Source organism: Melopsittacus undulatus, chromosome 4, assembly GCF_012275295.1.
Source record: "Melopsittacus undulatus isolate bMelUnd1 chromosome 4, bMelUnd1.mat.Z, whole genome shotgun sequence".
In the NCBI taxonomy this organism is placed as follows: domain Eukaryota; kingdom Metazoa; phylum Chordata; class Aves; order Psittaciformes; family Psittaculidae; genus Melopsittacus; species Melopsittacus undulatus.
The window spans coordinates 52,352,958-52,377,771 of record NC_047530.1 but is presented as its reverse complement, the minus strand read 5'-3'; the positions used below and the strand labels follow the sequence as shown (position 1 = coordinate 52,377,771).

The window sequence follows — 24,814 nt, the reverse complement described above, 5'->3', positions numbered from 1 at the left end:
CTTTAGTGGACCTAAAAGATCAGTGATTTATAAGTAGATAAGATTAAAAACATGTTTTCATTCCATTTGACCTTCAGACTATTGTAATTTGTTTGGTTTGGGTTGGGTTTTTTCCCATAGCAAATTATCCCAGGCTGTTCGTTTTATGGATATTTTTCACCTACCCCATCATGGGTGCTCAGGTAGCTCATGCCATGAACTCCTTTGGCTAGCATCTGGAGTAACCCTAAGGGCACAAGGATTTTTCATGGAGCACAGAGAACTTTGAAATCAGTGTCATTCTGGTCTGGTGATTAAGTTTTACATATTCCTAAAGGCTGGAAAGGGCACAATGCCAAATGCATCTTTTGACATGACACAGAATAGGAGGAAACCTTTCATTATGGGCTTAGCATGCTGTTCTTCCTACGGCTGTGCAAAGAGGGATATCACCTCAACACTGAAAGCTGCTTGCAGATGCTAAAATAAGGAAATTATATAGAAAGAAATGGGACTTGTATAGAGCCATAGAAGTACATCTCTTTCTTTGAATGATCTTAAAGGTTTTTTCCAGTCTAGTTGATTGTATGATTCTATGCTTTTGTAGCTTATGGAAGAGTACAACTTATGTGTGTAAAGGAATACAGGATTCCAACACAGCTCCAAATATCACCTGTCTAGAAAGGTATAGATGGACACAATAGTCTTTATGAGGGAAAAGAAAAGGGGTGCTGCCTGGGTAGAGCTGCTAAATTCTACGCATTTCAAACCTTGGTTATACAGACAGCCCACAGAACAGACATAAAAGCAGTCCCACAGAGTTCTCAGGCAACCAGATAACTTCAACAACTGTCTGCCAATCCAGATTAATAAATTGTTATTTCCTTAGAGATCCATGTAACTTGTCTTTCCATTAAATTAATTAGAAAATGTGCAAAGGGACCAATGTGGTCACTGTATGTGTTCAAGATGCATTGCTGTCTCACAAAGAACTTTTTTTTCCCTGGCATTCCAGCTACCTTCTAAATGAAAACTTTCATTCTGGTGGAAACCTAATGATTAAATCTTAAAGCCAGCCTGACAAAGAGACCTGTGGCTGAACCTCTACTCTCTCTTTCTATGATAATTGCCATAGGCCAGTTATGTGGTATAGAATAGCTTTAGATTTGTTCTAACTAATCATACACATAAAGGCTCCCAAGCTCACAGTATCTCCCAGGAGATCATCAGAGGTAAAACTTTTCTAGCTGTGATCTCTCTGCATGGATCATAGACCACATACTGAAAAAGCACAAAATGAACCATACTTGGCACATATGAATTTTCCATATTTAAATGTCTGTGGGAAGCTTTCTGCCCAGTGAAGTATCATAGGAGCTTGAAATAGTGAGTTACTGGAACGTATTTTTAAAGCCAAGACATTAGCCATGATCCTTGGGAGGTATGCAGAGGTCACGCATATCAAAGAAGTGTTTCTTTAAGATTTAGCACAATTTTCCTTGAATTTTCTGCTTCTCCACAGTAGGGTCATAAGGTTAGATGGAAAGCTAATGTGATCAAGGGAAGAAGGAGAAACTGAGATACCTCTCAATCAAATGTTGTAAAAATGTACATAGAAAATAACTAGGGCCTTTGGTTAAGGATGAAATAATACACGCTCTTGAACAGCACTAGCAATGCCCTAGAGCCACCTACACAGGTTTGGAGCACCCACATTATGTCTGCTAGATCCTGAGAAGTCTGAGGATGTGACCATGACAGCTGATGTGAAACATTGTGATATGTCCCTTTAGCAATGGACTTCACAAAAGAAATAATGTAGTACTGCACCAGAAGCACTGGCATGAGAAATGGTGTAATGTTCAGCTGTATGAGAGTATTTGACTTCACAGTTGAGGACAGTGAGAAGTGGCTGTACCTTGTGCAGGAAGGAAAAGATGTGAATCCACAGATAAGGGGGAAGAAGAGCTTGTACACTGAAGCTAGCCTCCCTCACAAACACAAGAGCAGCCCTGGCATCATGACTATGGTATGCTCCTTTCTTTTGTTAGTTAGCCTTCATGGGGGCAGTTTGGGGGTATCAGCTCCATTGAGCAGTGTAGACCTGCTGACAAATGGCTAAACACATGGGTGTCACACCCTGAGATGAGTGACTTGGAAATGGTATTAACATCAGTAGATGGTGTAAAAAATATGCAGACGAGGACACAAGGAGTAGAAATTCTTACATTTAAAGAAATCTATATAAACTGCAGCAAATTAAAGCTTGTACTTTGCAATTAATGCAAGTTGATTTTAAACCCATAAGACACTACTGGAATGGTTGTAGACTGTTACATAGCTTTACCTTCTATAAAGAGGCATCTCCAAAAGGGTGTAGCTGAGATTGTTTCATTTCTTTAATGCACTGGCCAAGCACAGAGAATGCAGTTACGGTCAAGAAAGATGGTAAAATGAATTAAGCTATCTAACACAACTGGGGCAGGTGGAGTCTGTTCCCTTGCATAATGTTAGCATATATTTGTAGTATTTTCCCATCTCCTCTGTAGATGCAATATTGTGTGAGTCTGCAGCATCTTTGAGGAGGTGCCCTGACCATGTTCTTCTAAACGCAGTCTCCCATGCTAGTAGTGGAAAATGAACCATGAAGCATTTGGCAAATTTAACAGTAATTCATGGAGGCCTCTGACTTGCTGGAGAATACTGAGTTGCAGCATATGTTAGATGTACAGTTCTGCTATCCAGGCAACTATATCATGATCAGCAGCTACATGGCCTACTTTTTCTCTCAGCACTTCAGAATCCCTTTTTTCCCCTCTGCTGTACCATCTGTGACAGACTGTTGGTAGGATTTAAGGCCCTTGACTTCTGGACAGCCTGCAGAACCACTGCCAAGCTACAGCAGGTCTCACATGCACAGACCACAGCAACAGTCTGCTGTGTGATGTTTCAGAGACAGCTGGAAGGTCATGTCAGCCTATGGAGTTCAACCTGTACAAACAGAAGGTCTTTCTTTCTTACCAGTTTCAGAAAAGTAAATTGCTTTTTCCAAACCAGTGACTGCATATGTGTTTCATATTCATGCTGATGAGTGGCTTAGAATTAGTAGTTTAAACTTGTCCCAGGTTCCTTGCCCAGACCTTTCTGGGCCTGCCTCTGGTATTTCCAAACCAGTGCCCCAGACCTCCTAAGCATTTTGAGTTGCCTGCTTAAATCTCATAGTGCAGATCTCCTCCACCGTGCCACCAAAGAGATTACTAAGGGAATTCAAAGTGGCAGATTACAAGGGTTAAAGGCTTAGCAATGGAATTGTAAGCTACGCTTGAATTTTGTTCCTTATGTCTATCCTCTCCTTCAGACATGTTTTTAGTCTCCATTGCTTAATGTGGATGGAATTGTGTGGAAATCCTGATGGTCTGGCTTATAGTGTTGTTTCTTTGCTAGGCATCTGGCCCTTCCCCAGAATTGATGCTTTGATCTAAGGAGGAAATTAGATTGTTGAAATACACACAGAAGCAGTGAACCAGGAGAAAGATTGCAATTTGAAACCAAGTTCACAATGAAATATATCACTGGCTCTTGGCAGTGCTGGAAAAAAAGTTACCTTCTTAGCTTTGTGTGCCCTTCATATTCCTTAGACCTTTCACAGCAGTTTAAAATCCAGGCATTTGAAACCAGACTTAATTTAGCTTGGTGCATAAATTGTACCTGCAGCTAATTTAGATATTGCATCCTTGCATCCTGACAGCCAAAGTGCAAGAAATCATGCAAACAGGCACCCAAGTGGTACAGCAAAAGAAGCAGTCAGCTCGATACTATGACCTTAATTTCACTGACTGAACCAAATCAGGCTCTTCCTCGTCACTCATGATTTGTGTGCACTTGAGCAAGAATTCATCCTTTCCAGGTGACAGTCTACTTCAGGTTGATTTTTAAAAGCATCTATCTTGCTAAGTGTGAGGCATGAGGCCAAAAACTGGGTGACTTAAATAACTCAAGAAGATTAATATTCCCTTAGTGATGCCTCTCTGGAGGGATGTATGGTTACGAGATGTGAGGCTTTTGAAGTCTTAATTGGCAAGACATTCATCCCAGCCATTCTGTGTCTACAGGAATGCAGTGGAAAAAAAAGTATAGTTCCAGATTGAGATTTCGGTGTGCAACAGCGTGATTCCATCTCGAGCAGGTGTTTGTTATTGGTGATTGCTGAGAGAGCATTGGCTGGCTCCTCTGTGATCAGCTGTTGCAAAATGTGGCAGATAGACTTGTTACATCAAATTATGTGGTGTTCTAGGTGAATAATGGTGACCGTAAAGAATTTCAGAGTGGAATAGCTTAGTGGCTTCAATACTCCCTGCTTTGCTGGGTTTTTTTTCTGTGGGATATTGTGGTAATTTTAGATCTGTTTGAAGACTAGGACATACTCTAGTTATCCCTTGAACTGAGCCTAGGTTAGCAGCATAAAGCAACCTAAGGTTGTTTTGTGGTTTCCCTTCTGCAAGGGGGAGAAGAAATGATTTTTGTCCTGATTTTAGTAGTTCCTTTTGTCTGTGAAAAATAAAAGCTGGTTTGAGCATATGCCTGCTCCTATCCAGCCTTGCAGCTTCCAGATGTCCCCATGGTGCCAGCAGTGCCCTGCAAACCTGGGAAGTGTTCTGCAAGCAACCGCAGTGATTCCCACTTGCGCAGCTGTATTGCAGGAGTCACCTCAAAGGAGCACAAGGTGCTTTTCCAGCCTGCTGAGCCAGAAAGACTGGAGAAAGCATGTGGAAGGTTTCAAAACATATGTGGGATGAACATTAGGATTTGTTTTTCTGAAGTCAAGGCAACCAACATCCTTTGTTAGCTTTTCTTCTCAAACTTTTCAAGAGGAAAGGATCTTACAAACCCAGCTATGTTTGATTTTTCAAAGAGTTTCCTTTTGCAAATTCTCACTGATGACTGTGTCATTTTGCTGTAAACACATACAACGAAGGGTTGCAGGCCTATGCAGTGGAGAGACCTCTGTTTGGTTTGGGATTTTTTGCACTGAGCACCACTGGTTGGTGTGTAGATGCATCCCTCTGACATCCCACTTCCCCAGAACATCTGTGATCAACATCTGCTAAAGTGATGTAGGGAATGAATATTGAAACCAATGATCAGTGCATGGAGAGAGGCTGGAACCCAAGCTAGTGCTGGCACTCTGGTAAGACATCCACTTTTGGCACTTTAGGAACAGCCTTGTCAAAGAGTCATTCTATCCCCATTGTTGCTGGAGGGAGCCAAACGTGGCTGGACAAGCCACACAGGTACCAATTCAGGTACCAAAAGATGGGTGATGTGAAATGTCCTCCTTGTGCCAGCCACCAGTGTGAGTGATGCAGCTGCACTTGACTTTAGGCATCAGAGCTGGGCATCTTCTCTGGGTAGGGTGTCATTTCTCCTCATTATTCTCCTCACTGAGAACTCTGTTAGCTTGGATGAAAGATTTCTGTTGCAGAGTTTTGTAAACTGTTCTGTGTGGCTTGTGAGATATGTGAGAGCATTATGCATAGATGAACTATTTTACTCTCTCCCTTTTCCTCTGTAGCTTAGGTAAGAGCCAGAGCTTACTCTGCAGCCTGTCACTTTAGATTCAGTGACAAAATACAATGAAGAAGGAGTCAAGGTCAGAAATAATGTCTGAAAGGGAGTATTTAGTTCACAGCTCCCAGGCAGAAGAAGGTAATGCAGGTGTTTTTGAGACAACATGATCTCTGCAGAAATTGTCCAAAAGTAGTCACTGCAGTGGAGAGAGTAATACATCGTTTGGTATAAAAGCTTAAAAGCCTATGGGGAGATTCTGCCACAGGCTGACAAAATGCTCTTGGGTTTTCCTTCAGAATTTAAGTTTGTTTTAATCCACAATTTGTGGGAAATTGTAACTGATAGGTTGCAGTGTTTTACATTGCAGCTTTAAACACCTCAAATCTTCTAAAAGAATACCATTGTACCTCCTTCACAGCTCTTTTTTGCTTTGTGTATATGCATCATATTGGGCTGCCATTCCTCTCTGAAGGAACCCGCATTTTGCATCCTTCTCTGATCCAGTTACCTGGCATATAAAAAAAACCTGACTTGAGTCAACCACTCAAAATTAGAAAATGTGAGAATTTAGGTAACCAAGAAACCTTCATGCAGACTACCGTGACTATAGACAACAGCCTTTAATTACATGACCACATACTTTTTTCCTCTTCTTCAGTTCCTGCGGAAGTGAGTAGACTTGTCAGGTAAGTAATTCAGTAATCCAAAGGCTAGCATTTTTGTCTAATTTTCATAATAAAGAAGAATATGACTCAATAGCGAGATCATTCAAATATAAAAACATTTCATGTAGGCCTTTAGCAAAAAACCAGGTTAACCTGTGTGCAATCCCTAAAATTAAGAAGGTATAATTTACAGTGCTATGCTGCAATTAACACACTGTTGACTTGCAGAGAATGTAACCTTTCCATTTGCAGAGGAAATCCCGTATTTCATGTCTGATTTTGTGGCATATATTTGTTTGGATTCCCAGCGCCACCTGATGGCTGAAGGCTCATTTCTTAGCTTGGGGATGCTGTGCATCCCTTGAGTTCAACTTCTGTTCGAAATTAAAACAAGAGCATACAGTGGTGCCATTTCTATGTTCTGTGGGGGACAAGTAATGCTGCCTGCTAGTGCACAGAGAGTTTCTCTAAATCTTTATGTCTCTGCCTTGGAATATTAAAACGCATATTTATTTTTTTATTAACTGTTTATGCTCTGTGATTGAGGTTTCAAATAATACTCAATTTACTCATAACCCTTCCAGGGAATTAGGTGATGAAAAACCTAGATATGTCATTTAGAAATTTCCTCTGGTAATGCGGACCCCAAAGTTCTGACCAAGCCTGTAAGCTCGTGTTAGAACCAGTGAATACACGTGGCAGGGAATATGGGGGATTAAGATTGCAGCCTGTGGTATAGTGGCCAGCATGGCCTGCTCTGCCTGCAGCCCCAGCGAGGCATAGGCTGCAGAGCACAGTGAGGGGGATGGCTGAGGAGACTTTGGGTTCACCCTTTCTGCCCTTGTTAGAAAGGGTAACCGTAGCCAGTGCGTTGTAACTGTCATAAAATAATGTCTGTATGTGAGTGCTGCAGGGCACTGAGGAGCTGACCTCTGTTACTGCTCCAGGGTGCTCATGCTGATACAAATCAAGCTAGCTATCAAAGCACCTGATTTCATAAGCCCATTGAATATAAAATGACATATGAAGCATTTCCAAATGTTAAATCTTGCAGTCCTCCCTGCAGAATGGGGAAAGAAAAGCAAAGGTAAAGAGAGGGGAAATTCAAAGGACGTGAGCCTAAGCAGAAGTCTGCTCCCATGTACAGAACAGCCTGAAACAGGTTTTCATCTTGGTGGGTTTGGGAGGGAGGGGATATGGAGGAGGAAGTGGATTTGTGCTCAGTGCACCCATTAACTCTAATGAGTTATCCATGCAAATCCTACACATGGTGAGAAGGGAATAAATATCTCTGTGTAAAGCCTTAATGCAAGGATATTTTTAAAACACAAAATAGTGTGAAATCAGTTCCAAAAGCCTTCAAACTTCCTAGTCTTTCATTAACCATTGTTTGTGATTTTGTTATTAAATCATAAGCTGACGCTGAAGGAATTTATGGGATGAAATGGGAATAAATGACTGGGCTCTGTGGTGTTTGTGGCTCAGTGTTCAAGTGCAGTTCTTCAGATCTTTTACTGTTGTAGCTTTGTATCAAAGCATTCACTGAAAGCTACTCACATTTATAATAATTTCTTTATATACCTATGATCTGGATTTTTTTAAACTCTCATTGATCTTCTTACAGACCCAAATTTTGTTCATATCGATGTTGATGGGAATTCATGAGATCTATGCATATGCTTGATGCTAAGTGTGTGATAGAATTGAATGTAATGGAAGCATTTCTCAAACGGGACCTAGGAATGAGTGTGGTCCAGGGAAATCCTGTTTGTAGCACTTTTGTAGAGCAAAATCCTTTTGTTTTCTTCGCTGCTTCTCAAGCACACTTCTAATTATTGCAAAATATATTCTGAGCAGTGTAATGAAAAGCTCTGTTTTATGTGCTTGAAATTCGAGGGTAACTCCCATGGTACATCAATTCTTGAATGTTCAGCCAGTTTACAAGTGTCCTGCCCTCATTAATGACTGCACTACAGAAGCAGGCTATTCTCAAGTGCTTCCAAGAATACAGGGACTCCAGCACTGTGGTAGATATGCTTTCACACTGACACTCAGCTTTTTCGTCATGTATGGGTCATTTTTAAAGGAGCCAAGGGTCAGTTTGGATTCCTGTGCTTTTTCATTTGCTGCCTGCCTCTGAGACCTGTGCAGGCCTAAAGAAAATCCAGTGAGGCTGTGCACAGAACTACAGTTTGTCTTGTCTCCATTTATAATTTCTGGTGTTTGCAAAGGAGACCCTCCAGGTAATGAATTTTTGTGACAAAATAAGAAAAATTGATGCTCCATACAGATTATCTAATGCATTGGGCAGGGAGAAGGAGGGAAGAAAAACAAGACAAATGCAGAGAAAAGGGAAAAGTAAACAGCCTGACAAGCAGCTCCCTCTAGTATTAATCACTCTGGCAAGTACTGATCATCGTGGTTCTTGTTCAGTGATTGTTACTGCAGCACTACACCCTGTGTGGCACCCCCAAGGGGGCTTGTAGTTCAGTAATTCCATACCAAGCAAGGTCCTCTCCTGTGCAGCGCAGTGCCTGGGTATCTCTCTGACATTGGATTGTGTGTGTGACAGTGATGCCAAAAGCTGAATCTGTTTCTGGGAAGCATTACTTGCAGACATGACCTGCTAGGTGGTTTCAAACCATACCTGTACACATTTCCTGCATCTCTGTCAAAATCAGAAAGAGGCAAAAAGGGCTGTGAAAGAACAGAAGAGATGCTATTGGGGAAGGGGAATTTGGGGTGAGCATCCCACTGTATTATCAGTACAGATGTGTCACTTGTGCAGCCACAAGTGTAAACCACACCATTTGGTGTAAACTGCACAATTGCTGGCAAGATAACTTAGGGATTATATATATGAAAAACAGGTTATTGTACACAGTGACTTCCTGTATTACAGTGAGCTTTTCTCCCAGGCAAGAAGCTTTTGAGAAACAGTGTATGAATTGTCCTATTTACTCTCCTGTGCTTAAATATTTCCTTCTATTTTCACAGGCAGATGCTGGTTGGATGCTTTGGAACTTGCCCTGCGTTGCTCCAGCCTCTTCCGGCTCAGTGCCTCCAAGCAGGGAAAGGACGGAGAAATGAACTGCTCGAGTGATTCTGCCCATGCGGGGCTCAACCACCTCTTGCACACAAGCACTATCTCAGACCAGGAGTTCTTCCAGTAAGTTGGGGCTATCACTTCTTAATGCAGAGAGGTTTTGCATGGCTCACACTTGGGGATTCTTTTAACTTCAGTATTGTCCTGCCAGAGTCCACTACGGCAACTTGTTTAAAAAAGCAGTATGTTCATCTCCTGCATCCAATACTAATATATGTGTTTGGTCATGAGTTTTGTTGTCACTTAATGCTCAAGCACACAAACTGGAAGGAGCCTCAGGTGTGTTCTTGTGTGTATAAGCAATTTTATTCTGTCCCCTGCTTGGGACAAAATGCTGTCTGGTAATGCTGGAGTGAAAAATGGCTTGCCTAAGTAAAGACTGGAGAATCTAACTACTAGAATAGACCTGTAGTTATAAAGGTACAATCACTAGCAATGTCTGTCTGTTGGCTAGCACATACGGCTGTGAATCTGATCTATTTTTTCAATAATGCTCTCTCTTTTCTAATCATACTGTGTGATGGCCAGCAGAGTGCACACACTGCATCCTTAGTTTTATAATTACTTTCTCTTTCTACAGGAATTTTGAATGGTTCCAAATTTCTTCCTTGATGCATCAGATAAAGTTTAACATGAGGGGGAAAAGCCCCCGCAGCCTTCTTTGTATTCATATTCCTAGCATTACTGCAGCATTTTGGACAAACTCTCATCAAAGCTCTGTAAGCATTAAAAAAAAAACCAGGCCTTACGTGTTTCTTATAGCTAAATAGGCAACTTAAAAAATCCCCTGGTACACTTGGCCTTGGAGTGGGAACTGGGAGATGTATCTATTCGTAGCTCTGCTCATGGGAATTTGACTCTTAGAACTCACAGCAGTGTATCATTGCTTACACAGTTTTTAGGGCAGGAATTCTTGCAGTCTGCAAAGATGATCCCTTGCACAGAGGGACTTCACCTTCAAGTGATTTTCTTAGGCTCTGTTCAACAGCAGTGATCTGAGTCCTCTTCAGAGTGTTGAGGTCTCTCTGGTAACATGGGACCAAAGTGATGGCAGCATTTTGGTCTGCCCTTTGATCTCACAGGCTCTGGTATTCCCAGCATGTGTTTTCCATTCCTGCTGTTTGGTTTTCTAGCTACAGATTGAAGAGCTTTAATGAAGAGCAATGGGAGAAGAGACAGAAATCTGATGTGCTACCAGGGCATGGGCCCTACTACTGTGCTCGCTGTGATACTGAATCTAGGAATGCAGTGGACTTGTTTTTCAGATAATTGATGTGTGTACAGAAGTCCAATACTAAAATTAAAATGGAGCCCGTGGCACTGAGAACATTCAGGCAGACCCATGGCTACTGTAAGGAAGTGCAGAAGACAGAGTTAAAACAGTGTTAAAGTGTTTATTCAAGATATGATGTGTAAATGACACTTGAACAATGCCTCTTTTTCACCTCTTAGTTGTTCAACATTAAAGCCCTCTTGAATTATGGGGCTCAACAGGAGCACGCGTGGCAGAGTTTTCAGGAGGATAGAATACCCACAATTGAAGCCAGATTTTTCTGACAGGCTCAGATTTTAGCTGAGTCTGGTTCAAGCTGGGTGTTCAGCATCTGGTTGTCTGGACGATACACTTTCCTTTCTGTGTCCTAGCACTGGTTTTAATGTGTACCCAGACTTTCCCCAGTGCTTAAAGACCAGGGGAGGTTGATGGCTGTGGGATAGGGGGACAACTTGCTGTCATCCTGATCAAATAAATAATATTTAAACAAGGGAAAATGCAAACCCAAAACTGTACAAATGCTGAGCTAGGCATATTTGCATTGTCACTCACAGTGGCTTTCTCATAGGGATTCAATAATTCTAATTAAATGCCTTCCCTACAGGGAATCTTACCAATTAAATTGGCATGCTGTTGTTAAGGGCCAGTTAATTACATTTAACTCTATCTTCAAATTAGCCAAACTACTCTGTCAAGAAAAGAAAAAGGGAGATGATGCGTATTATAGGGAGAACAAAACCCAAGGGAGTTGGCAAAGTCAAATCTTCCATTGAGCCAAAGTTGCATTTTCTGCTGGCTGTTTTGCTCCTTTCCTGCTGGGAAAGAAGTCAAGATTATACAGTGATTTTAAAATCCATGTCTTTAGTAGCATATAAAATGAGAGGGAGGGAACTTAGTCAAAAACTAAGGTACTGTGTAAATCTGTGATTTTAGACAAGAAGCCATTAGGACACCAAGCACTCTTTAATATGAAATCGTATTTCTTGTGGCTTGCATATCTTTCTCCAGCAACACCAGAAACCTTGCTGTAACTTGTTTGACAAGAGACAAATTGATTTGTTTGCTCTGTGCAGATGAGCCGTATCAAGGCCAAAGAAGTCCTGGCCACTCACTGAAGTTTCCAGGAATGCCGCTAGAGAATAAAGCACTGGTATAAGACAGCTCCAATGTGCTGAAACAGTAAATTAGCCATGAAAAATGCCAAGTTATTCATGTTCATAGTGGAAATCCAGTGCTGACTTTTAGCATAGTCATTCCATCCCGGCTTTTAAAGCCTGGTCCAAAGCCCATTGGAAGCCCCCAGGAGGTATTTACATTGATTTTAGTTCAAGCTCACGGTGTGGCTTTTGTTGTTAGCATATCATACTTATTCAGTGATGATCCTGTTTGGAGGATTTTAAGAGCCTGGCTTCACTTCAACATCTCAGATTTGTTCCTCAGAATGAGGAGCATCTGTTTTCCTTTTGGTTCCTAGAGTGGCACCTTGGCTCTGGGTGTGTTAAGCCTTGCTTTGTTTGTGGCTGGTGAGTGCTCAGTGCACAGTTGAGCAGGTTTTCATGTTAATTTAATTCCCTCTTGAACTAAATCTGAGATCCTTACAAAATAATGGGGGGAGCAGAAGAAACTAAGAAAGAGCCATTTGCTTCACTGAAACCTCAGATATTGCCCAAAGGTGAGGGAGGTGACACTGAATAACACTTGCCACTGAATAACACTTGCTTTTCTTACAAATGTGAAACAGAAACAAGTGCTACTTCTCAGCTATGAACCATAAGCTTTGTAATGAACTGTTCTTTCAAGCATTTTTACCCCTTGGAGAAAACTGTCACTAGGTCAGGGAGCATAGAAATCACAAACACTCATATTTAGCTGATCACTGAAAAATTAAGACATAAATTAGCTATTTAAATGATCAGCAACTAGTAACTTCCTGGGCCTACCATCCAGGAAGTATCTGTGCTGAGGAATCATGGGATGATCTCTCTAAATAGCTGTCTCCTCACCTTTTTTCTCCTTTATTGTATTAATTTCATGCATGTATTATCATCTGTGCTTCCAGTATATTTGGTTATCAGTCATTGTACTTGCTGGTCGCTAAAAAGTAGCATCCTGGCACTAGAACAATGAAGACACATAACATCTGGTAGCAAATTATTAGTGCTAGAGTACAGTGGTCATTAATGGTCTGATTTATGATCTTAGTTCTATCTTGCAGTAAAACTCTAAATTAAAAATAATCTTGTAGTTTATATATGCATACACATAGACATTTATGCATATATATGCATATATCTGCACAAATTGAGTTAAAAGAAAGATTTTCAAAAGCCACAGCAAGCTGTAGACAACACTTTCAGAAGAACTCTAGAAACAGTTTCTCCAGAAACTGAGCTGTGACTGTCACAGTGTGGCTTGCTTGGTGTGTTAAAACTCGTGAGCTTATTTCAGTGCATGGTTGGAAGTTGAGATCTGAAAAGCTGGTGCCAGTTTTGTGTTCTGACTCACCTGATGTTTTGTTAAATCTGTCTGTAACTAGCAATGCATAACTGTAATTAAGTAAGGAAATAAATAAAATAAAGGGGGGGGGGGGGGGAGGAACAAGGTCGAAATTGAATCATGCCCAAAATGGCCTGAGAAAAGGCCATCATGGAGAGGCTTCAAGCTTGACAGAACATTCCCATGTACTGAGAAGATAAATCCTGCATTGAGGGGGAAACGGACTACAGGAAGTAGTAACACTCTTCAAGATCCAGGTCCTGTTTAGATGCTTGGGAACTCCTTGCATAGCTGGAAATCTTTTCTTAATTGTTCTATCCAAAAGCAATTTTGGATGAGGACTTGGGTGAGGAATATTCAGAAAAAGGCCAAGCTGAGAAGGTCAGCACCTGAAAGCTAGGCTAGGCCATGAAAGAGGTAATGTGTGTGCAAAGACAAGTATGAATGGGGAAAACTGAAGCACATGCTAAATATCACTTGGTATAACAGGCACTTAGTGAATACTTTCCAGCGTCTGACCTCTGGCCCATCTAATCATGTTTGCCATCTGCCATATGAACTGCATCTGTTTTATCAAATGAAGATTCTATAGGCTACTTGAAAGAGAAATTTTGGCTTTCTCCTCATTCTCTAAAGCCTGGATCACTGGACATGAAGCTTGCTACACCTTCCACACTTTCCCTTGGATGCTGTTATAATCTGGGTATTCTTCTGACGTGTAATTGTCAAGTCTGTGCTTTCAACTCAGGTTCTCCCAACAGCACTATCTAGGGAAAGCACATTCCCCATGTTAGTTCATGTCTGTGTATGTGTGAAAATACTTTATTATATTGATATTTAAATTCCCCTTTTTTAGTGCAGGGCTGACTTAGATCTGTTGAAATAAAGTAGCAATAGTACTGGAAAAAAAAATGTATCCTAAAATGTCATATTTTCCCCATATGCTACAATCCACTGATTTGCTTTGGTAAATGGAAAAGATCTCTTGTGATTGACACTTCAGTTCTCTAATCAGTAGTGTACAGCTGTTAGTGTGTGCTCTGTATCTCTCTGGTATGTAGGCTTCAATCCAGAGCCAGTGGAAATTCTGCGTAAGGGTCAAATGGAGCTGTGTGGCACATTTTGTGAAGTGCAGTTTGGAGGGAGGAATATTGATGGAAAATATATTGCTGTTTGCATGATAAAACTGTGCTATTCAGGAAATCAATGTCTTATACTCTCTTGGGAGGCACTCCCTCTTTTTAGGGGGTGTTCTTACCTTCTCTAAAAGGCCTTAGTAATCCTGCTTTGTAGATCAGACTGAACCAAGCAATGAACTGTGTGTTGCAGTTTGAATGAATCAGCCCTGGAGAACCACCACCATTTGGAAAATGATGCTTTTTCGGACAAGTCTGAGAGAGACAACGTAGAAGAGTCAGAGAATGAAATGCATGAGAATAGCCGGAAGACAAATGGAAGTGAGAGCGATCAGTCAGAAATCCATGGAGAGGTCTCTCTGGGAAGGAAAGGGACAACTTATGTTGAACAGATCTATGAAGAATTTGGGGAGGTAAGAATAAATAAGAAAAAAAAGTATTTTATCATTGCTTCTTTCTGTTAAAATGTCTCTGTTCATAGTATTTGAGTATTTGTCATTCAGACTTTCAGGTGCTTGGCAGTTAAGAACCAGCTTTGTGAGTTCCAGTGTTTTTATAGATACAGGAGTGCACAGCTTTCTGCAAAATTATGTTGAATAATCATGTGCTCTAATAATTATGCATTATGAACAGCAGCTCTACTACTGTGCTTTGGCGTGTTTCCAGCATCAGAGATTGCTTTAACCAGTTATTGCATTAAAGAGCCACACAGCATTGGCACAGTGCTTTGTGGAGCCAGTGGGAGGGAGAATTATTATTCTGGGCATGTGTGCTAGCCAATTAGGATGCTCAGTCCTTGCATGATATAGAATATGATACATCCGTTTTTTTTTATTATGCATGGAACATCCTTTTTGTGTGTCATAATGGAGCATTTGAGCCACTTGATTTCTAAATGACAGTTTCTTGTAGGAAGGCCATTTCTCAGGTCATTTAACAGCAGGAGGAGGTATTTCTGTTCTACATAAGAGCCTTTGTTAGCTGAATGCTACTGTGACCTCTGAGGAAGGCAGCAGTACAGAACTGGGGGGATCCAAGTGTGTTGGGTGAGAATCAGTCTGAACAAGCAGCGGAGGGGCTCTGCAGCAGTGCTGGGAGGACTGCGCACTCCCTTGCATATTGCTTTGAACAAGTAAGCTGAAGTCTTGCTGATGCTTCAAATAAAACCATTTTGCTGGAAAGCTGTTTCTTTTTCAGAATCAAAGAATCATTTAGGTTGGAAAAGACCCTTAAGATCATAGAATCCAACCATAAACCCAACACTGCTCAGTCCACCACTGGACTGTGTTCCTAAGTGCCATGTCTACACAGTTTTTAAATACCTCCAGGGATGGTGACTCAACACTTCCCTGGGCAGCCTGATTGTGTGCTTGACAAACCTTTCAATGAAGAAATTTTTCTTAATACCCCATCGAAATCTCTCCTGCCACAATTTGAGGCTCTTTCCTGTCACCCTATTGCTAGGGGGGAGAAAAGAGACTGACACCTGCCTTGCTATGTCCTCCTTTCAGGTAGCTATAGAAAGTGATGAGGTCTCCTGTCAGCCTCTTTTTCTCCAGACTAAACAACCCCAGTTTCCTCAGCTGCTCCTAGACTTGTGCTCTAGACCCTTTCCTCTTTCAGAGTTTTCCTGAAAGTATAAAACTAATATTGAGGAAACAAATGTAGTTAAATATATCCTAATTACACTCTGTGTTTTGCTGAGGGATAAAACATTGAGGTTGATTAGGTGTCCCACACAGATTATATTACTGCTGTTTGTTTCTCTACAGACTTCTTGTAACAGGAGAACCTACATGAGAGACTACAAAAGATTGTCTCTGCCATACCACCTCACAGAGGTGCAGGAAGAGTTGAGTTTTGTCTCCTCCTGTCCACAGCCCAACCACCCCCAAGAGCAGCAGTTTGTAGTCTGGAGATGCCAATCCAGGTAGCATATGTTTGCTGCCATTTCAGATGTCATGTATGAGGTGCAAGCTCCTGCTGTAGAAATTGTGCTTGTAAACGGAACTGTTGCTTACAGAGACAAAAAAAACCCCAACCAACCAACCAAAATCCTCCTTTTTGTGTATCTCTCCCCTCAAATCCCACCCCAGACACACAGAAAATGGTAACCAGGTCCAAATAGGATTTTGAATACATCTGAACAACTAACAGCAGCAAAATGAAGGCAAACTTTATTTCTATCAGCTGCTTATTATGAAATGGCCTTTTGCCATGTGACACACTTGTCCTATAAGCATTGGCAGGGCACGCTGAAGCTTTGGTGTTTAAATGAGCCTTACTGGCAGCACTGATGTGTGTATGTGGATGTGTTAGTGAGAGATCTCTGTAGTTTTACATTAAAAAAAAATGTGGTACAAACCAAAAGGAAAGGACTGCATTTCTTCTGTAGAGTGAGTCTTTGTGTAGCATAAAATAAGGCTAACCATAATGTGGCTGCTCAGACAGAGGTAACATCCAGTGTGGTCTTTCAAAAAGAGCTGCCCTGTTGCCTTGGCCATTAGGTGTTATATTAGATTTCTGTTGTTGGCCAAGAGATGAGACTATCACCAGCTGGGACACAGAGATAGGACTGGTTGTTGAGTCTTATGTCACTGGTGACAATAACATAAAGAAAAGTAGGTTGTATGCAATGACAGTTTACTGTTAGCAATGGGCGGAGATGTATCAAGGTAAACACAAGGTAATAACAACTAATAACTAATAACTGAAGTTGATCTTTAGTTTAAGTGGATCAACTGTCTTCTTAAACTGAAGCTGCAGACACCCCTGAAGCTGTGTCTGCAGCTCAGATTTGACAGGAAGAGGGCACAGATGCAGACTATCACCATTAAATTTTCAGGTTCATTTTGAACGTTCATTTGAAAGGTGTGCATGTACTACGTGCCTCTATATGTGATTGAGACATGCATACTTATGCATCTGATGTTCTAGTTTTGCCTTGTTTGCATTAGGAATGTGAAGGCAGAGACAGGTGTCAGAAGGACCTTGAGATTGTGAAAGTTGTTTTAGAATATAAAAAAGACACCTCCTTAGTAGGTAGAGTGATAACCAAAAATGCCTTCTGTTTTCACATTTCCAAGCTTTTAGGGCTAGCAAGTTATAAAAAGGGTTATTGAGAGTGACATATTAAGAGGAAAGCAAACCAGAAACCACTTGCAATTGTTCTCATCCTCCTGCACCTTCTTCTCCTTCCCTTTTCATCCATCCCTTCTGCAGTGATTCTGTCTGCAAGACACTCTGTACAGCAATTTCACCATTGCATTAATTAATATTACAAATATAGGCACACTTGAGAACCTGGATAAATAATGGACGTTATAATAGACCCATATGTATTGTACGCTCCAGCTGACACTGTGCTACTACATTCTTTAACAGTTTCCATTTCCTCTTGGAGTTTCAAGCTGTGTGCTGCACCAGCCTGCCACAAAAAGAATAGTATGATAATGGAAGAACAGTGCAAAGGAAATAGTTTGTTGTTCCTCAGATTTTAAATTCCCCTCAGCCTGCAAGCTGGACTCAGTGTGTTTCTACATGACTAGTGAAAAGGCTGATAGAGAGCCAAAAAGGTGGTGCTCAGGAATGCTCAGGTGGTGAAAATGAATGTTTAATGATTTATACCATCTGCAAATATGACGGGGTTATGCTGCATGTCCTCTCCCAAACCAAAGTCCATTCCAGAAGTCGATCTGTGCCCTTTTGCTCATATAAATATCTTCTCTAAAACCAGTAGAAAGCTTAAGTATTCTCTTTCACAGTTAAATTATGATTCCTAGAATGAATTAAAATGCATTCTTGTCTGAAAATTTAGTTTCATGTTCTTGCTCCAGTGGCCTGAAAGGCCCATTCCCCCATCTTATACATTATATAATCCCACTGAATCCATAGGAACTACAGAATTATGGCTGAAACCCAACAGAATCCCTGTCATTTTTTACTGTTACCTGCACTTCTGCTCAGCATTGTGGGGTGCTGCAGTTTTGTACATGTCGCAAGCCTTTACCTGTAGGTATGATACCAGTTTGCCTCATTTAGAATGATTCATTTAGAATCTTTGTTGATTGCTCATTTATCCCCTAAATTTTTCTACACGTATAATGTTAAATGTTAGTCTCTCGTTTGCTGAGAATGGGTCTGAGGGGAGGTTTCTGTATGCATCCCACCAGGCCATAGGGATGCTGTAACAGCCTTACGTGTGTCCACACCTCCTGGGGGACTGCAGTGCAGACTCCTCTTTGTTAATGTTGGTCAAGGTGTGTGGAGCCAATAGGTCAGGAAGATCATAGTGGAAGTGTGCTCCCTGCCTTGTGCCAGCTCTCACAGAGGCCCAGGGCTTTCTCTACCTCTCACTTGAATGCTTTGGAGATTCCTTTCTCCTGGGACAGAGCTGCAATTCTTTGCAGTAGAGTAGCTGAGCATCCACCCTTGTACCAGGGCCTATGCCTGGGTGAGCTTGGATTCCACAGATAAATGTACCTGCAAGAAGTGGTTTTCCTGTTTCTGCCCTGAACTTCCCTTTTCCTATTGTAGACAGGTGAATCATCTCAAACAGAAACTGTCTCTGAGGAGAACAAGAGCCTGATGTGGATCCTGCTGAAGCAGCTGCGGCCTGGCATGGACCTGTCACGGGTGGTGCTGCCCACCTTCATCCTGGAGCCACGCTCATTCCTTAACAAACTCTCTGATTACTACTACCATGCTGACCTGCTTTCCCAGTAAGCAGCATGCAGTGTGCCCAACATGGACATTTTTCTTCCATTTGTGAATACATGTTACAGCGTTAGCTTGGTGCTGGCTGGGGCGTGTTTGTCTGCTTGATAGGCTCCCAGATAATACCTATGTCCCTGGACTCAATGTAAATAAAGCCAGGCACCAGCTGCAGTGACCTTTTAAAGATAGACTGCTACCAAGTACGGGGCAATGAAAATGGTTAAACTGTGGACAAAACTACCTTTGCATATGCAACATGTTTGCCAGCCCTGGCTGGAACTGATTGGAAGTCAGCTCATGCCTTTGATCATCTTGTAACAGAGCTGTGCCACCTTCTGGTCGACTGGTGTACAGAGGATAATAGGACAGAGCAAACAGAATTGTTGAGCACTTCTGTCCCCAAAGCAATATAATTATGTTGGTTCATAAACAAATAAGAAACATCTTTTAACACTATTGATTAGTGAACCTGCTGGGAGCAGCAGTGTAGAAAATAGAAAATGTTATGCTTGCAGATAGGAAGGACCAGCCTTCTCAATGAATATTTGAATATTGCACACACTGGTTCTGTATTTTAAAACTAGTGTGTGCAACATTCAAATAGCAGCACTGTTACTCATATTTGTTCTACTGCCTCTGGGTAATTGTAGAATGGTGGTATTTTCAACCTTTGTTTTTGGCATTTGTAACATCTGAAGTTAAGGAAATTGTTCTCAGTGCTAAGAACTAAGACAATTTCAAGAGGTCTGGAGATTTTGTTAAATAAAGCTCTTTGTGGTAGGGATGATCCTTCTGAGTGGATTTTGCAAGGTTAATATTGAAATCTGACTTGATGATTGGAAAAGTTCATTTCCAAATGTTTACTAATGGAATGGTTGTTTATCTTTACTTCCCACATTATCTTTGAGTAGGGAGGGATTGGATGAAATGACCATGAGAAGTCCCTTCCAACCTAAATTATTGTACAAACTCTTGAAGTACTGAAAAAGACCATGTCAGCATGTCAGCTTTAAAGATCTTCTAAGGAAAAGGGAAACAAAGGAAAAGAAAAATAGAATTGTCTTTGATTTTGGTGGCATAAGTGTTGTTTTTATGACTCACAATGTAGTATTGGTTGTAACTAAATGCTAGTGAGTAGCAGTTCCACATGAACATGTATGAATGTCCCGTCAAACCTGATACACTCCAGAAATTTTGTTAAGCTTTTAGCAAGAGCACACAGCAAGGGGTGCTACTTTTTAAGCTGGCAGATATCTTTTCTGGCAGCAGCACAGAACTTACCTCCCTTTAGTACCAAGTAAATACTACTGCAATTAATGTTATTATACCGGTATGAAATGAACGCAATGTGTGAACAATATAAGGAACATTTTATGTTCTGTCCTGCAGGGCTGTCCTTGAAGATGATCCGTACAGTCGAATGAAGCAAGTTTTGAGGTGGTATCTGTCCGGCTTCTATAAGAAGCCAAAGGTAAAAGAATTAATCAAGTTGGGGCTGTAAGAGCCATTGATGTCTTCTGCTATGGCTGTGTATTTCTTTATTGCCTCTCCTTTGACACTTCACCTTTTCTGTTGTTTAGAAGACTTTTAACATTACTTTTAATGCTGAAGTTGCATTTGGTTTCAGAGTAGATGCTGAGTGCAAAATAGTGTTGATTGAAGGCTCTGACCTTGCACTGGACAGTTACAAGGAAAAAGTAGTCATCAACAAGTAACATGTTCTCAGATGCAAGATTTTTCCCTTTGCTCAAAGCACATTCCTTTATTTTTTTCAGGCCTATTAGTACCATAGTGCCATGTTTCTGCATTATTACTTCTGCTACTATATGCAGCAGGTGCATACCAAAGTTTGATCATCTTGTAAAGCTTTGGTCAGACATTGAGTCAGAAGATTGAGTTGGTGAGAATAGCAGATAAATCCATGGTTCAGATTAAAAGGTTAGATAAAGAGGATATATATGATTGGTTCTTCAGTTTTTATTCTTGTGATTGACTTAGTTTACAACATGAGGGGAGAAAAATAATTATGCTGTTTTGTTACCATCTCTGTAGAGTTGGATTGCAAATCTTCATTTGTAGCAGGTTTTGTTTGCTTTGTTTTTCAGGGAATAAAAAAGCCATACAACCCTATTCTGGGAGAGACGTTTCGCTGCTGTTGGTTTCACCCTCAGACAAACAGTCATACATTTTACATAGCAGAACAGGTAAATTGCTTTATTTGGATGCTCAGGTGTTGCAAAGAGCAGCCTGCTTGCACGCCCATGCGTAGGAACATGCTTCTCATCTCACCTAGGAGAGGAACTTGGAGTTTTGTGTAAGCATCCAGAGTGGGACATTGGGTAAACCAGCTGCTTTTTTCTTTTTAGATTGACAGATATCATGCAAGCTTTGGTGGGCACTCAAGACTGTAAAAACAAGTCTCCCCTATATAACATTAGCCTCTTCAATAAAGACCTTTTCCATTGGATTCTGCCCTACTTTTCTTATTTTTAATAAAACATGGTTTATGTTGCCTCTGTCAAAAGCGACATAAAACACATAACCAGATCCTACCTTCCTTTAGTGCTAAACATTTTATAATGATTTTTATAGGAGTGAATTAAGGGCTTATCTCTATGACTTAGGGGATAAATGAAGGGCAAAGCACACAAATAACCTGGCCTGACAAAATTTGTTTTGAGTTTTACAGTTTTAATAAAAGGATTTGAGGACCATCTGGACTTTGGTATAGGGACTTCCTGTTTCACCTGCATTTTTTTTCTATTTAATCAGAGGATTTTTATTTTGCCTTATTTCATTTCAGCCATAGCATCCATTTTATTGAAGTTATTTAAATGCTGCCAAAAAGTTCTGCACTGTCATTTATTGTGTTGAAAATCTGACAGTGTGCCTGTTGGTCTAAAGTGACCTCAAATGCGTGAGGACAAGAAAAGACGGGACAGGGAAGAAAGTCTGCTTATATAATGTTTTCATATATAATGGTCTCACATATAATATTCCTTCTTTACCATTGAGATTAATGGTATGGCTTAGAGGATTCTGGTCATTCCTGTGTCCTCTGTCTTGCACTTTGCCTAGGGCATGTGTAACACTGTGTGAAGCAATGTATGCACTCACTGCTCTGCTTAGCCTGTAAAGACTGCTGTAAATGACCTGTGCCTATTTTTCTTCTAGGTCTCCCATCATCCACCAGTGTCAGCTTTTCATGTCAGCAATAGGAAGGACGGATTCTGCATAACAGGCAGCATTCTAGCTAGGTCCAAGTTTTATGGTAAGGCATTAAGCCTAGGCATCTTCCAGGTAGTATCATGGCATTGGTTTCTGTTTGTCTTTCAATCACTCCTTAGTGTGCTGGGAGTTAAGAATAAAGAAATGCTTGAGAGATCAACCATCATAATTGCTTGTCTTGGCTCTTCTGGTTTTACCCTATTTCTGCCATTTCAGCTGGAGATCACACTGATGTTAAATAAATAAATAAATTGGATGAAGAATCAAATAGCTTTAAAAACCTGGTTTTCAGAAAGCAAATGTTCCTGAAAATGTATGGGCAATTGGTTGCCAGACTGCTTTTCATGGCTCATGGATGAGTCATTTTATAGCTATCTGATGATCCAACTGACTTTTGCAAGTGTCTCTGTATAAATATAACAATTTATGTAGCTCCCAGATTTCTGACAGTTGAACCCTAGAGCTTCAAAATGTCCTGGAATCTCCTAATCTCAGTGGAGACAGCACAGCTGCAGGCCATGAAACGGTGTTGCTATTTGAAATAGATTTTTTGTTTAGACAAACACCTCTTCAGTACTCTCCTCTGGTAAATGTATTTGCTGAGACACTTGTAAATTGTCACTGCTGTCCTGGCAATTTTATTTGCTATATGGGATTGTTGTGGTACAATATAGAATCAGAAAAGCTGTGAGCACAAAGGGACCTGAAAAACTTCTAAGTACTGGAATTGCTATATGCATCCCACTAATGACTTATTTAATCTATTAGCCTTTCTGCAGTAGGGGTTAAATGCCAGAACAAATATGAGCCATACAGTAGAGAGTTTATTAGAACTGCCTGCCTCCAACAGTAAATGATTTGCAGGGTCCTGAAGAATTAGCATTTCATATCTGTTCTTTTGTCACCTGCATTTAAAAGGAAATGTTTATCTAAAGTAGGATGGCTAAGTGAAAAATGCATTTTTTAATAAATATGTAATTGTTCTTTCAAATTCTAGGTAACTCACTTTCTGCACTGTTGGATGGGAAAGCAAAGCTTATGTTTCTAAACAGGGGAGAAGATTATATAATTACTATGCCATACGCCCACTGTAAAGGTAAGTTATGAGTGTTCAAGCAGGAAGCAAACATAAAGAATAATATAATGGTATCTTATTGACTAACATTGCACTGACTCTGTTCTTCCCCCTCAAATACCGAGCACCACAGGGACTGGTAATTCCAGGGAGCAGTTGCTCCACACGAGTCATAGTGTTCAGAACACTGGTGATCCTCACTGAAGTCTTTTTGATTTGTCTGCACAGATCTGAGGACAGAATTAGGCACATCTAAGTTGGTTTTAACACTATGTAGAAACACAAATATACTGCATATATACACTGCAGATAAAGTGAAGATGGAAAGAATATGAGGACGTTTTTGATCTTTTGATAAAAAGGTTTTCTAATGTTAACACTGAAATTGCTTCATATATTTTTGGCCTTTTGAGAGTAAAGGAAATTTCTCTCTTCTCTCCTTACTTCTTTATTACTCTAATAATGATATTCCTCAGTGTATGAGCTGCCTCGGTGAGGATGAATTACCGTGCAGCTTTGCTCTGTTAAGCTGAGCATGCACTGAGACTAGGGAGTGGCTGTGAGTCACTGCTGTAACTTTGCCTATCTCCTTAGGAAGTTAAGTGCTGATGGCATTTCAACCACAGTGATAAAATCACTCCCTGAGCACTTTGATCCAGTTTCAGTCTTTGAGTAGTTTTTATTTTGGCATGTTAATCTCTAAGTTAGTATTGGTGGAGGCGCTAACTAACTGAAAACAGTGGCTTCTGTAAATCACTCCCTCTGTAAACTAGTCCTGTGCACAAATCTTTTTCTTGACTCTTTTTTTGTACTGGAAATAACCATTTGAGAAGATGGTAAGCATATGTAGAAAGGAGTCCCCTACACGACTGCTAGTCTCCCAGATTCTTCTGAATCCCATTACAGCTTCTCCCTGCCCCATCCACCTTGTGTGAAGAAACTGGGTCTGTTTAAACACTAGTATAATTGAAGTGTCTGGGCACAACTTTCCTTATTTTTGCTTTCCCACTTTCAGCTTACCACAGATGCATTATCAGCACCTGTGAGTCAAGCTACTTCCTAGCTGGTGTAATAAATGGAGAATATGGACTTGGGGGAGGAGTCTTCATGCTTGTAGTAAAGAGAAATTTACTAGAAAAGTTGGTTTCTGTCTTTTCAAAACTTCAAGCCAAGTAGGAAATTTCACAGGATGCCAGTGAGAGCCACTGTGAGTTGAGAAACCAGATCACTTAGAGCCTCTCTTACGTCTTATTTTTCACTGCCAGGACTTTTATATGGTACCATGACAATGGAGCTTGGAGGGAAAGTTACCATCGACTGTGAGAAAACTAACCACAGGGCAGAACTGGAATTCAAGCTAAAGGTAAGAGACATGCTGGCTCCAATTTTGAGTGCGTCTCAGGCTTGCCCCTGCACTCCAGACAACGTTTGATCATACACATCACTTATGTACCAGCAATGCATGCATGCACCGTGGGGTGGCTTACCAGATGGGAGGCATCATCCTGCAGTCAGTTTTGCCTAGTGCGACTGATTAGAACCCAGGAAGCCCAAGTTTTACAGGACTTCTTC

At 40.9% G+C, this 24,814-nt stretch overlaps 1 protein-coding gene across 9 annotated transcripts in view; it reads left to right on the top strand.

Moving 5' to 3' along the window:
- The window catches only part of OSBPL5 (oxysterol binding protein like 5), a 141,614-nt gene that overhangs the window by 103,288 nt on the left and 13,512 nt on the right, over positions 1-24,814 (top strand). For all 9 annotated transcript variants that reach the window (XM_031055062.2, XM_031055064.2, XM_034062594.1 and 6 more), the window contains 8 exons: positions 9,210-9,381; positions 14,417-14,636; positions 18,760-18,944; positions 20,329-20,410; positions 21,045-21,143; positions 22,114-22,210; positions 23,165-23,263; positions 24,508-24,605. In XM_031055062.2, the coding sequence (XP_030910922.2) occupies positions 9,210-9,381; positions 14,417-14,636; positions 18,760-18,944; positions 20,329-20,410; positions 21,045-21,143; positions 22,114-22,210; positions 23,165-23,263; positions 24,508-24,605 (1,052 nt within the window). The remainder of the gene's footprint in view (positions 1-9,209; positions 9,382-14,416; positions 14,637-18,759; positions 18,945-20,328; positions 20,411-21,044; positions 21,144-22,113; positions 22,211-23,164; positions 23,264-24,507; positions 24,606-24,814) is intronic.